The sequence below is a fragment of the Platichthys flesus genome, chromosome 8, assembly GCF_949316205.1.
Source record: "Platichthys flesus chromosome 8, fPlaFle2.1, whole genome shotgun sequence".
NCBI classification, from domain to species: domain Eukaryota; kingdom Metazoa; phylum Chordata; class Actinopteri; order Pleuronectiformes; family Pleuronectidae; genus Platichthys; species Platichthys flesus.
Window position 1 is genome coordinate 16714310 of NC_084952.1, and position 14136 is coordinate 16728445.

Consider the following 14136-nt stretch of genomic DNA (forward strand, 5'->3'; position numbering starts at 1 on the left):
AACAGAATATGCACCGTCTTCTATGGGTAAGAAAACATGTACTGTTCATTATATTCTTACAAAAATAGCAACCAACTCATTAGTTCCTGAATATGGATACATCCCACCTAATAGAATGTCCAAAACATTTCACAAAAAGCTGTGTGATGGAGAGTAACTGCTGCTAAGGAAATTATGGAAAACTTTAAGGATGTTTTAATATTAATGTTCCTTGAGTTCCTGGGATCTAATCAAGGCGATTTAATTTATACAGCACTTTCCAATGAAATAAATGTTTACATTAAATCGTTTGTACAATCACCCACTCATGTTTACAATGAACTTTGCTGTAACTGCATTGTGATTATTTAACGCTGGTGATTTTGATATTAAAAAAAAATGTTGGAGCTATTTGTTGTTTTCTGTAATGTTTAATATTAAACATCTCTTTATTTATTTATATTTTTTTTAATTTAATACAATTAGTTTAATTAAGCCTGTAGAATCATTACTTTTATTTGATTTTGGTAGATTATGCTTTCGTGTTTTTTTAAATTTTATTCTGTATATAACGAACGGTTTTAAATGCTTACTTTTTGTAATGGCTTTTATTGCTTTTACAATTTGTCATGATCCCTTTTATATTTTATGTAGAGCACCACGTTCGGTTCATGGATTTGAAGAGAGAGCGTAGAGACCATTACTTTTCATGTGTTTATTTGCAAAGATTGAGAAACAAATCACACAAAACATGACACTTGCGTAGACACTGGATCTATTAATCCCTGCACAAGATTCACCCCTCAGGTGAGTGAGACGTAGATGGATAACTTGCTAGCAACCATGCGAGCCTCTGTGTTTATTAGAACATGATCGTATGGTCTCATTCATAAACAGCTTATGTATTTTATATGCATATGCCTGCCCACATCATCTGCCATTACTGGCAATACTTCTATCATATCAGTTGCCATTGCGGCGCTGTCTTCCTCCTCCGCCACCTGGCATGACATTACTACAAATCACCACAAGAGGGCAGAGGTGTCCTACAAGTACAAGCAGCAAGTTGGGGAACGAAGCCAGTGAATTCATCATCCTGAGTTGACAGCAGGTTTTAAAAGATACCAGCATGTACAGTGTGTAAAGTATTCTTACAGAAGCTGATATGAACCCCATTCATCCTGCAGCTTTCCCCGCAGACCAGTGAAGTGTTAGCTGGAGCAGATCAGAACCATGGACAGAGTCAGGCCTCCGTTCAGCACCATGGACAGCTTCCGGCTTCACTAGACTAGACTCTGAGGAATACGTCATGTATGGCAGGAGGGAAAATACTGTCTTTTTGATTTAACAACACAACACCCAGAGGAAGCTGCATTCCACTGCTCTTTGTCGCACATCACGGTGGTCCTGCACATGTAGGCTACCTCCTCTCAGGACGGTGACACATCCTCGCCCGCGGCCTGTCATGCCCACCGAGACCAGATGAGACGAGACAGGAGAATTCAAGGGGATGTTGCTATCTGGGATTTCCTCAACTGCAGGGAAGGGGGGGGGGATTGGGGCGACAGGGGATTTCGCAATCACTCGCCCACTACAACGAGGATGACGTCACTGTACATACGTCAGGCAGAGGGGGTAAAGAAAGGGGCGGGGGTGGATCAGTGAGACGTGGAGGAGACATGTGGTATTCAGGGAGGACTTATTAACTCGATGAGGGGCGTGTTTGAGTTCCTGCCCGTTTTTTTTACTTCAGAGAAAGCGACATCATGGAACGTTCGATACTCTTCTCCATCCTCTGCTCTGATTGGCCGAGGACGGGGTGATAATAAGATAATTCACGATAAATCACGCGAATCGTGGCCGCATAGTGTTCATTTGTAATTCGACACGCAACGTATAAATCGCCTTCTCTTCAGGCCAGAAAGGAACATTAAACAGCCTATATATTCGTAAATGATTGTCTTTCTGTAACTGTTTTTGTGATTATGTGTGAATCTGCGTTAAGTGTTGCTTAACTTACTGGTCTAACGATTTATACACAGCACAGCCTCACTTGGCTTCATGCTACACTAATCCTCCCCCATCTCTTCCACAGAATGGTATCACCCTTACATCACGCTCATGCAGTTGAGACTGTTACACATAGTAGTGATGACGGGTTTTAAATGTGTCCACTATAGGCTCCGTTATTTAAGACAGTAAAATTAGTCAGTTTCACAGCATGGGGATATTATTTCTTAGTGAAAGCCAATACAGAGACATACGAGTAACAGAAGCAATGTGTGGTGTCGCTGGCACATTTAGATCCAAAATGGAGTCCACTAGAACCCATCATGCAAATGGTCCGAATCAAATATCATAGTCCTTCATTCAAAAGAAGTACATAGAAATAGGAGATGACAATAATCGTAGATAATAGCTGAAGCTACACTAACTGTCCAGATATACTGCTGATATTTAAGCTGAAATCATTGCACACAAATGGATTACTATAGTTCAGTAATTATCCTTTACAGTCACATTACACGCGGACACCTGGAATAAGAGTTACAGTGGAAAAAGGAGGCAAAGTGGATATGATAATGCATCTTCTACCCGAACCAGTTGACATTTGATCTTAGGGTGATCGATAGTGGAGCTAGTGATGGTGAGAGGAGAGAGAGGACGAGGAGGGGAGGGAGGGGGCGTGATAGACTGAGCCGCACCGTGAAGGGGGCCGTCCCTGTTGGTGGAGATCAGCCCGAGGAAGGCCCACCTAGTGATCATTTGAAGATATCTCCCATTTAGACGATAGTGAAGACGCGCCTGTGCGACGGAAGCATAAGGGGACAAGTGGAAGGCAATTTGAACATCGGTAAGAGCTCCTCTATTTGAATTACAACTATATGTTCCTCAAATTATTTTAAACATATAGAGGTCACCACCATTTGAGGACCATGGCATGGGAGCGTCGTCATGGGAAGAACGCGCTTTAAAAATACATCTGAACCTATATTGAAAGATAAACGTACACTGTGGGTTTGATCCGTGTTCTCGTCTGGGTGTGCGCGGGTTTCTGGTGGAACATGAGCTAAATGTATTCAGTCGTGCAGGCGCGGGGGCAAACGTGACAAATGTGGACATGTAGTAATGTAAAGTTTGACCTGCGACATCACAGGATGACAATGTGCAGGATCGGTACCTGACGTTAGAACATGGCACGAGCTGTTCCCCTTCAGCCGGGCGTGTTTTTTTAGTATTTTAATCCAAATGTGTCCGTGCGTGTGATCGGACACGCTCCTATCACATGCACATCGTTCCACCTATAAAATCGTGATGCGTGCATATATATCTTTATATCTATATATGTAAATGTTCTATATTATATATTTAATAAACGGGTATACAAGTGTATATAAATATATTACAGTGGACATCGTGCCTCCCTTCCCCCAGCGTCGCTGTGTCAGTGACACCTTCAAGTCACACACTAACGTGCTGTGGATTCCCTTCTTTAACAGAGGCCCAGGCGCAGTCCCGTCATGTCGCCGCCTATGAGAGTAGCATTACAGGCGAGCAATAATTCATGAGCACCCCCACAATTAACACAATCATTCAAGTCTTTGTGCATCTGAATATTTCATGCATTGACGGGGACGTGAAAAAAGGGGGTTGAACGCATGAGTGAACGGGGGGGGGGGGGGGGGGGTTACTACAGCCTGATGGACTGCAGCTGTCAGGATCTGCCACAGGGGGCGGTGTTGTTCTCTTCTCCCATAACGTATGGTCTCACGTCAAAAAGAATATGCATGGAGCCTGGTAGAATAGGACAGTATTGAAATAATCTACCGATAGTATTAATAGTGTGATCCATGACATCCACATGTGCACATCAGCTAAAGTGACTCGCAGCTGTTGTGCTCTCTCTCTCTCTCCACAGTAACTCCGCCAAGATGGATGTGTTTATGAAGGGTTTGTCTAAAGCGAAGGAGGGGATGGCTGTGGCTGCAGAGAAGACCAAGGAGGGTTGCGCGGTCGCGGCAGAAAAGACCAAAGAAGGAGTCATGTTTGTAGGTAAGACTATTTGCACACGAGCCGACTAGGACCTGCTAATGTTCCTGCTTCATGCAGGAGCAGCAACGAATAAGGATGTGTAATGATTCAACTCTGCCAGCATTTCCATATCTCCCGAAGCAAATGGGGAAATTATACAATAATTTCCTGCATTTGTTTGATAAATAGCAGAATTCTTAGCAGACAGAACAAAGGTCTCAATAAATGGAGAAGACAGCAACAAATCATACTAGAATACTAAATCCTACCAATAACTAAAAGGTGACCATATACCTTCATAGTTTCTTCTGTATTATCATATTTATTTCATCGGACTAAATGTGCAGTTTACAATGACAGATACTTCACAGTATATGGTAATAAAATCACTGATTGCACTCCTTTGGTCGACTCGTTATAGTTAAAAATGGCATCATTGATTTTCATTAACGATGACTGCTCAAGTGTCCCAGTGAGAAAGTGATGCTGCATGAACAACACAGGGGCCCTAAATGGAATTCAGCCGTTATCCATCTTATCATATAACCTGTGCTTTTCTTTCTGTGACCTGTCAAAATGTCTGCCGTGAAAAACGCTGATCAATATCTTGTTTTACTGATGTAGGCTGATGCAGCGTAGTTCATCATACCAGAATCATAAATGTTGGTAGATTTAGAGAAGATTCTCTGGGACAGGAAGTCCTTTTTTTTTTTACATAGATGATGTGATGTAAGGCTCTGAATGTCCTTATGCCCTCTCGCCCCACTTGACTGGGCCACAGGCAGGAGCCGGGAGCAGGGGTGGGGGTGGGGCAGCGGGATGTTGGGAGCAGCGCTTGCCACATGTCCGTGCATTGGTTGGCACCAGATTGTTAAACAGTCTAAGCCCCTGATCACCTCCTGGAGGCATAGGCTAAAGGCTGCCTAATTTGTAATCTAACAACATACACAGATCTACACGGATCAGTGTCTAGATTTTCAAAGTGCAGTTGCCAATTATGTGGCTGAGACCATTGACCCGAATCGAAGTGTCCTGCTTCAGATCGTTATTTGAAAAAAAACACACAAATTGTGTTGAGGTGGACATATGCCTGACAGAGCAGCTGGACAAGGTCCAAATAGAAAGTGACAAAAACCAGTATCATATAGAAAAGATCCACCAGCCCCAGTTCAGTGTCTGTTTTGTTTCACTTGAAGGAAATGATCTGGGTTGCTTGTTGCTTGCCAATAATTCAGGATTTAACATAACTGCTGTATATATGAACATTATGGTTTATTTAATTGATTAGTCACATAACCATTAGAGTTTTTTAAATGCGTACTATAGGTAGCTTCGTCTAATTAACAGTCTACAATGTAAATAAGTAATAATATAGAGAAAATCAGGAAATCCAGCACAATATATTCAGAGGCTGCATGGATTCAGGTGATGCTTTGCATTAACCTTTAAAAAACGTCAATTAACTAATAATAAATTATCAAAAATTGTTGCTGATTAATTTTCTGATGACCAACTTAGTGTTTTCATCGCTAAATATGTTGCGTTCCACAAATTTGTTGACATTACTTCATATATTTCTGTAATTATATATTGATACTAACACACTGAGCCTTGTGATAAATATTTCCCTCTGTACTCGCTGTCCATGCCTGTTACCCTGCAGTTCATCTGTTGGTGGTGAGATAGTGGTGGGTGGTGGGAGGGCTGGGTGACTCAGGAGACCCAGAACCCGACAGAGGCCCTGGACCCTGCCAGGCTTTCATTTGTCAGTGGTTCAGGTGGTGAACTGTCAGGATGGCGGGGGAGCAGATTTCCAGTGACACCCCCTGCTGGTGGTTTCTACACGCTTGCCCCATTGATTTGTTGGCTGGCTGCTTTGGATGCATCAAAGAGAAGGATAATATTCCAGGTTATTTTGTCAGAAGTGTCTGCAACAAGATGGATTCTTATTCCCCCCACATATAGAGCGCCATGCCGTTGCCACACGTCAGCTCAGCTCAAACATGTCACAGTGTGTGCAGGCGTGTTTGCATCCCGTGCAGGTTCCGCCTCATCTTGCCTTTTGCCTGTTGTACGCAGCGAAGGGAACAGAGCGTCTCTAAGGCATCTGTGTGCTCCTGCATGCTGATTGTTGAGCATGGTGATGGTGGTGGTGGTGCCCTACAAAGCAGCCTCTGATTTGCTTGAAGGCCCTTCTTGGAGGAGGGGTAAGCGTGATCTGATAGGTCCGTGGCCCACCTTTTGACAGCTGCTGCTGCTGCAGACCGCCCACAATGCTGAGCGCAGCGGGTGGAGAAGGAGAGGCGGCGAGGAGATAAACCCTGTTGTACTAGATGCATTTATTGTCACAACAGTTTCATTCACTGAGCCTTTCTGTGCCCGACTATGACACGCTGGAGTATTTACACAGTGCTATTTTATTAGCAGTGTAATTACACTGTAAAAACATGCAGTCACATCATTGTCAGTATATTTAGTGTCATTGCTTCTTTACAACAGCCTCAGCCTCAAATTACATGAAGAAAAACCATAATATTAATGATCTGTTTCAATTATATGATTAGATACTAAATCAGTCAATGTTTAGGGGACAATAATTTACATGATAATAGTAACAATTTAAATGTGAAGTGATCCTCATGGTGTGTGGTGGTGCATCATGTCATTTTAAAATGAACCAATATGTGATAATTAACATTGGAAATTTAAAAAGAAATCGCACAAGGCTTTTTTTAATGTGACCATTTTAGTTAGAAAAGACGCTTAAAATCTATATATGATTATCGTATATAAAATACATACAATAAAATACTCATTGTAATTCTTATATCTTTCAGCCATAAGAACTGCAGCTATCCATATCTTTGCTTAAATAGCTCTCGGATGTGTGTTCTGCTTTTAGCCTCGCAGTTTGTAGTCACGATTGTGCACTTCATCATCATTTAATTTCTCCTCACTTGGATTTTAAAGGCCCTCTGGGACCTCTAAGGCACGTGACTGCTGCACAGCAGATAGGATGACAGGGCTTGAGTGATCAGGACATCTGAGCACACACTAGAATGCCCAAAAAGCTTGATGGAGCACAGTGTAGATGAATGGGATGTGCCAAAGGTCGGAGAATTAAACAATGCTGGTGGCTGTGGTTGAAATTGGCCACAAGGTTTAATAACTCCCTGCTGGGATTACGCGGTTGTGGTGGCAAAGCTGTGGCGAGCTGCATGGTTAGAGTTATAATACTTGCCTCAGCAGATTTTCTCTTGACCCATATGAAAACTGACTGAGCAGCCGTTGGTCTACTTCAACATCAATACATCAGGTATAGAGAAGATTTTAATGTATTTTGTTGAAAGATTAAGTCTGATCCTGATGTTCAGACTGTAGAGACTTACAGTTTCAACTTCAAGATTTTGGAAAGTGTACAATTATTTTATCCACACTCACTCAAATGCACAAAAGAAATAAATCTCAATGGACATCGAAATGGCAAATCATAAGCGATCATCAAAAAGAACCAGAACGTTTTCTGAATCATCTCTTTTTCTTGCAGGTAACAAGGCCAAAGACAGCGTGGGCAACGGTGAGTTATTACCTCTGTTTTTCAAATGTTAACTTTGTTGCTGTAGCCATGATGGTAGTTTTATTACAGGAACAGGAAACTTCATGGCAAATTCATCATAGTGAAAAGGGGAGGGAGAGTTTATGTGTTGCAGGGGGGAAGCGTAAGTGGCCATTATGTACAATAATCTAGTAGAGAAACCAAGGAGGTCTGAGATCATGTGCATGCTTTTAATCCGTCTGCAGAATTGTGGAGATAATGTTACGAGCGTGTGTGTGTGAGTTTATGATGTTTGTGTGTGTGACTCTACAGTGGCGGAGAGGACCACTGGAGCTATGGGGAACATCGTAGCTGCCACTGGTCTGGGGAAGAAGGACGAGTTCCCCTCTGACTTGAACGTATGTACAACGTGACAACCATTTTCTACTTCCTTATTATCAGTAGTAGTATTATTATTATTAACGAAATTAATAAAACACTTAGCATGATGTAGACAATATCATTAAGTAAAAGCTAAATACAGTGATATAAATAAAGAGAAGACAAATATGGATAGCAATAGATGCTAAACAAAAAATTACAATTCATTAGAGAAAAACAAACAACACCCGAACACAGGTTAAACTCAGGTTAAACTCAGGCTAAATTTCAAACCAGCTTTGCTCAACAATAAAATCAGATAAGAGCAGACAGAAGACGGACGTAAGCAGAGACAAACATGAGCAGCATGACAACAGTAGCACTAAGATCTATCAAACAACAGGCGGTTCAGCAGCAAACATACACAACTATAGAAGATAGGTCACATAATTAACTGTACTGTAAAAGACTATTTTATTTTCTATTATTAGACATGCATCAGACACACACACACCTGAAGAAAACACATAAAAAGATAGACATAAAATCAGTTCCCCTGTAATTACACGCCAATACGGAAATAATGAGAAAAATGTCCTCGCGGTAACAATGCAAAAGGACAGAGCCTTCTCTTGTTTGTTCACACGACACGGTGCCTCTACAGCTCTCTGTCACGTGGGCAGTTAAGAGGAAAAAAGGCCCTTTATCTGTTCCAGTTCCAGATCTCACTTACATTTGGCATCTTCTTGTGAGCTGTGTTCATTAAAGTCTGGACAGGATCACTGGAGTAGCAGTGCCAAGTTTATACGGGTGATAAAACTGTGTCACGTTCCAAAACACAGTCTACAACTTCATCTATTTTATTCCTCAGCTGTCAGATGATTTCTGTATTTTTATCTTATATAATAATATAGCTTTTTTTATAAATGTTTTCTGATAAGCAGCTTTTGTACAGAAAACAAATCCTCTTTTTTTCTACATTTATTCATGATATAATACATAATATACTTGTAGACCTTGTTTTACCTCAGTCTTTTTTAAGGAAGTGAGGGGATCTTGTGGATGAATAGTTGTTCTGCACTGCCTACACAATATACGCTTGTATATTAAAGCTTAGACCTGTTTCATTATTCTGGCGCCTTAAAAGGACCTGATCAGTGTCCCCTGTGGGACTATCAGCTCAACATACAGCCTTCATCCTATACCCTGCCTCCCCCCGATAACCTCTGTAAATGACACTGCACTTTACACACTGTGATCCTGTAATGTGAGGAGAAAGGTGGATGAGATCCGACTCTCCATGAACGCAGAAAATTGATAAAGAAACATAAAACCTTGAGTGTTTTACCTCCAATTCTCTTTAGCTTAAATGCAGTGTCCGTGTGCTGTCAGAGCGTTGACATTTGGTCTATCTCTGTCAGACTGTCAGTGTAACAGAGAGCTCCTTGTCTTGTATGGGGCTTCATCCTTCAGATTTGGACCCTCTAATCTAGTAAATCTGACAGGCTGCTCTAACAGGCTTCTGTTGAAGACACTGAGTGATCCGACTACTCATTTTAACAACCTGACAACCATCTGTGACACTGTTGTCTCATGTGCTGAGGGATGACTATATTATAAAGATGGATGACATGGCAACTCCCCAAAAAGTGAAGCCAAAACACCTCATCACTTGCTGGTGTCTTACTGCAGCGTAGATTGTAAACCCTGCCTCCTTCATTTTAGCAGTTAAAGTGCACACCAAAGATTTTCAGTTCCAAAGATGGTTCTCTTCATTTTAGATAGTTCTTATCACACTGATGTTTGTTTAAGTGTTCATGTTTCTGATTAATCTGGTTTTTATGAGTCATTCAATACTGTAAAAACAGGGTGAGACGTTAGGATCGAGACTGACCGTCAGTGGGTCCTTGCTACCACGACTTCCCTTCAGGATCAGTTCTGCACAGATATTGGCTCCAAATGATCTCACCAGTGCAAGATGGCAGCTTCTATATCTGGGATAATTTAGTACGGTGGACACCATAGACTGTGTAAGAAAAATGGAAGACACGTCTCTACTTCCTCCCATTATCCAGAATTGAAGCAAAAATATCCTGGATACGAACGCAGCTATCTTGCACATTTGGAGTCGGCACAGTGGCGATCAGAGGATGGAGCTGCAGAGCGGAGGTCCCGTCAAACATGTGCCTGACCAATGACGTTTCAGTCTAATCTGTCAATCATGATGTGTCGCACTGTTTTTATCAAATAGTTAATTAAAACCAAACTAAAGAAAAACACTTTACATAAAATGACAGAAACCATCTTTGAGAAAAATTTGATTTGATTTACACTAACATGGGAAAGGCAGGATTAATGGTGCAGTTTGAGCTCTTGCTGGACTGTACAGCCACTTTTATCAGTCTAGCCTGTAGATATTCTTAAGAATAAAAATCATATTTTTATACTAGAATTCAGTTTACATTTCTTCATAAACTAAAATTTATAACTAAATAATTCAAACATGTATCTTATTTTAAATTTTAGAGAGATTTGTGCTACTTACTTAGTTTGAACATGTTTTCATTGTTTTTTGAATTTCACCTGAATTCAAACATTTCACGAGTGGTATACAACATTTATTCCATCTCTGTTGGGATTGGGATACAATTACACACATTCTTCATGTTGACTTTTTCTCAGGCGTTGATCTGTCTGATCTGTGTCTTAGTGCAGGTTTCCTATTGTGTAGCATTTAGGGCCATGCTAATCGAGTTGGTGGACTTAAAGCAGTAACACCAGCTTGATACAGCTCAGGATTATGGTCTCTTCTTCTCTGACCTAATTGACTTGATTAGGGCTGGGTTTAAAAATACACAACGGCGACCCACTTGCTTTGTTTTTAGGGCCTGTAGAAGCAGGTGCAGCGAGGATGGGGAACTGTCTGCTTCAGAAAGATCTCACAAGGGAATAAAGTACAGTTTAAACTAGAACTGTCAAAATCAAGTCAAAGAAGAAAACACAAAATACATGTACCCGCTAACAAGGGTTGTCTGGTGCCTGGTGAATCTGATTAGTTTGTGCTATAGAGCTCCACTGCTCCAAAGAAACTATTAAAAACACATTGGTGTGTAGTTCAACGTTGTTCCTTCATTACCCGGAACATGCACTGTAGTTGAATTAAATTTAATCCCACTGTTCTAAATACCCACCAGAGGCGACAGCTGGAAATAGCGTCCAACGCCTGTTGCCCTATTTACCTCAGTGCTTCCGTTTGAGGAACTTTTACTGATAATTATTGTGTCTAGAAAGGCTCTTTTCTGATGAATTACAATAAAATGTATAATAAAATGATGCATTCTGGATGTAGGGCCACAGACAGGAAAGTTGAGACATCAATTAATGAATAGTTAAGATCATGGAGATACATCATCTCCACAGCATTCTGGGGAGAAAACAGAATCCCAATCTGAGAAACAGGTTTAGAATATATACGTTAAACTACATACATGTTTATGTGCTGGTGGTACTGTGGATGTTCCTCTCTTTACCCTCCTTTCTCTCTCTCTCTCTCTGTCACTGCAGCCTGAGGAGTATGGGCAGGAGGCCATGGAGGGCCAGGGAGAGGCAATGCTGGAGCCAGAAGGAGAGACATATGACGAGAGCCAGCAGGTAATCAGCCTGCACGACACAACATACACATGTCTGCTCTACGTTGAAGCATCTCGTGCCTCAGTGTTTGAACTAAGCACTGTGATCAACAGCTATTTGTTTATTGTAAAAGGAAAAAGCTGCAAACCACAGGCAGGGAGGAGTCCGATCACTTACAGTAGACCGAGACTCATCAGTATTCAGCAGCTCTGCAGGGTTACACACATTTATATCTGTATTGCGTGTCAATGGCACTCCACACTGCCCTCCACTTCTGTCCCACACAAATGCTGCCGCTCCCACTGAGGTAATTCTTCAAAAAAGGGTTTAACAAGCCGACTGCCACATAGCAAGTACAGTGAATATAGCACCACCTACCTACACAGAGCTTTAGATGTGTGTGTGTCGTGTATGTGTGTGTGTGTGGAGGAAGGATGCAAGTCTGACACAGATGGCTATTTTTGGAATTTGACTGTCAGGGGCGAGACAAACTGCACAGAACCTATTGCTCTGAAAGGAGATTTTAAATTGCTTTAATTGTAAATACAAAATTTCCCTGAGTGTATATGAGGATTTAAAGCAGAAACCTATAATATTAGTGGTTCATTTTAAAATATTCAGATTCAGCATCCGGAAGATTTAATATTAGATTTTACATAATCCGTGATAATGTTCAAATCATCCGGTGCATTTGCTTGGATTTTATCTTCATTTCCACGTAAAGCCTCCATCTCTGGATTATTTCTTTAATCATTTGAAGGAATAAAACGGGGATATTTGCTGAGAGGAAAATAACAAGTGATTTTCTCAAAGGCAGTAGTAGCTTGTATCATCCGTGTCCTCCTCCATCTCTCTCCCACTCCTCCGCATCTCTTTACCCTCCCCCATCCTTCGCTACACCAGCAATGTGCGAGCATCGTCTGAATGGGTGTGGTGATGACGCGCTCTGCCTCGCTGCATTGTGGGTAATGTCAGGGTCTCCCTGCATTGCTGTAAATATGGAGGCTGAGCACTGAGTGAGTGAAACGTTCTCAGGAGGGATGCAGAGATTTGAAAGAAATTCATCTCTACGTGTTTCAAACAGATGACCCAAGACTATTTTTAATTGCATGGTAGCTGTGTTATGCTTTTGTACGATCATGTGTGAGGAGGGGAAGGCGTGTGCAGGCTTACACAAATGATGGGATTGTGCTCACGACATGCCGTTGAGGCTGGTGCAGGCTGGTGCTGCCCTCTGCAGGCCACACAGTGACACTGGACCAGCAGAGGAGCGCAGCAGTGATGGAGTGACATCATTATCTGACAGAGAGTGATCATGTCTTACCATAAGCTCTCTGTTTCCTTTAACTGATTCAATTTGAATTGTGTGTGATTAGGAAATTCAATTCCAACTGATGAATTTAATCTGCAGCGCCTCTCTGTGGGACCTTCCTGTCACTGAGAAATCTCTTCTTCTTTTCCACCAGGGGAGCCAGGATTACGAGCCAGAAGCGTAAAAGCATCAGTCAAACCCACCATCCAACCAGCAGCACAATAATATTTCTAATAATAAAAAGGACAAATCTTAAAACTATTATGATCATACCCCTGTTGCAAAAAACAACAAAAACGACAAGCATTCCCACTGAAAAATGTTCTTCCTTCAAGACAAAACTTTTATTATTATATATTGTAAATGTCATGTTATTAATGTAATGTGTTGGGTGTAAGTATCTATTGAGGTGTAGGATTTCTCCTCTCCGTCTCATTTCCTTGATTCCCTCCCAATGAAATGAGACTAGAGCCAGGGCTTGTGACTTTGTACTTGTGTGTATGTGTATTTAGAAATGTGCAATAAATGTTCATCATCTTCCAATAAGACCTTGGGAGATGAAAAATAAATATGTCCGGTTGCAAGCAGATATGACTACAATAATATCCCCTAAGTGTCAACAAAGCCTGTTTGTGGGTCTTTTTTCCTTTATGCATTTCTTTGGAGATTTCTTTGAATGTTTTTGAAGTAAGAGTTTTTTACATTGTATCTTTACAGTTGCTTGTGAAATCATTCCAGTAAACGATCTGTTAGAAATGGACAGAGTATACATGTTTGTGTGTGCGTGTGTTTGTGTGTACTGAAGATTTTAACAAGTCAATATATTATGTCTTGAAATCATAATGGTTGTCATATCAAAATGTGCTTTAAATTGCAGGACTTGTCAATATTAAGGTTTATGTGTTAAGCCAGACATACAATTCCTCTGTAAATAAAAAGTTAAAAAAAAAAGGAGACCATTGCTTAGTGTTGTTTGATCGTGTTTAAACTCTGTTGGCTTTGACCATTATTTCGATTTTGAAAACCTCTTGTGAACATTTCTTTTTTCCTGCGTGTTGATCTCAATGAGGATCTGTTGTGCATGCTTCTCTTTTTGCTCGCTCTTGTCTGCGGGTCTAATCACAGGGTTGAGTAGAATCTGCTGAGTGGGCTCTGGCTCCTGCAGGACGCTGCCATAGTTGGGATGCCAGTCTGAATGAGGACTCTTTGGGAGGGTTTTTGTCTGAGTTAATCCGGCTGGAACGTGCAGGCTCGCTGGTGTCTGGGC

General features: G+C 41.3%; 1 protein-coding gene across 1 annotated transcript; it reads left to right on the forward strand.

The window, feature by feature from the left end:
* The first annotated feature begins 2687 nt into the window (after positions 1–2687).
* Positions 2688–13807, forward strand: sncb (synuclein, beta). The gene is made up of 6 exons (XM_062393145.1): positions 2688–2833; positions 3899–4032; positions 7559–7588; positions 7880–7965; positions 11492–11578; positions 13024–13807. Exons 2-6 carry the CDS (start codon positions 3912–3914, stop codon positions 13051–13053), a joined length of 354 nt encoding a protein of 117 aa, XP_062249129.1. The 5' UTR covers positions 2688–2833; positions 3899–3911; the 3' UTR covers positions 13054–13807.
* Positions 13808–14136: the final 329 nt, after the last annotated feature.

What these genes read in the sequence shown, in the direction of transcription:
- sncb (XM_062393145.1), top strand. Translation starts at nt 3,912, where the DNA reads ATGGATGTGTTTATGAAGGGTTTGTCTAAAGCGAAGGAGGGGATGGCT. An exon ending in AGAAGGAGTCATGTTTGTAG is followed by an intron (nt 4,033 to 7,558) that starts GTAAGACTATTT and finishes TTTTTCTTGCAG; the next exon opens with GTAACAAGGCCAAAGACAGC. An exon ending in CAAAGACAGCGTGGGCAACG is followed by an intron (nt 7,589 to 7,879) that starts GTGAGTTATTAC and finishes GTGACTCTACAG; the next exon opens with TGGCGGAGAGGACCACTGGA.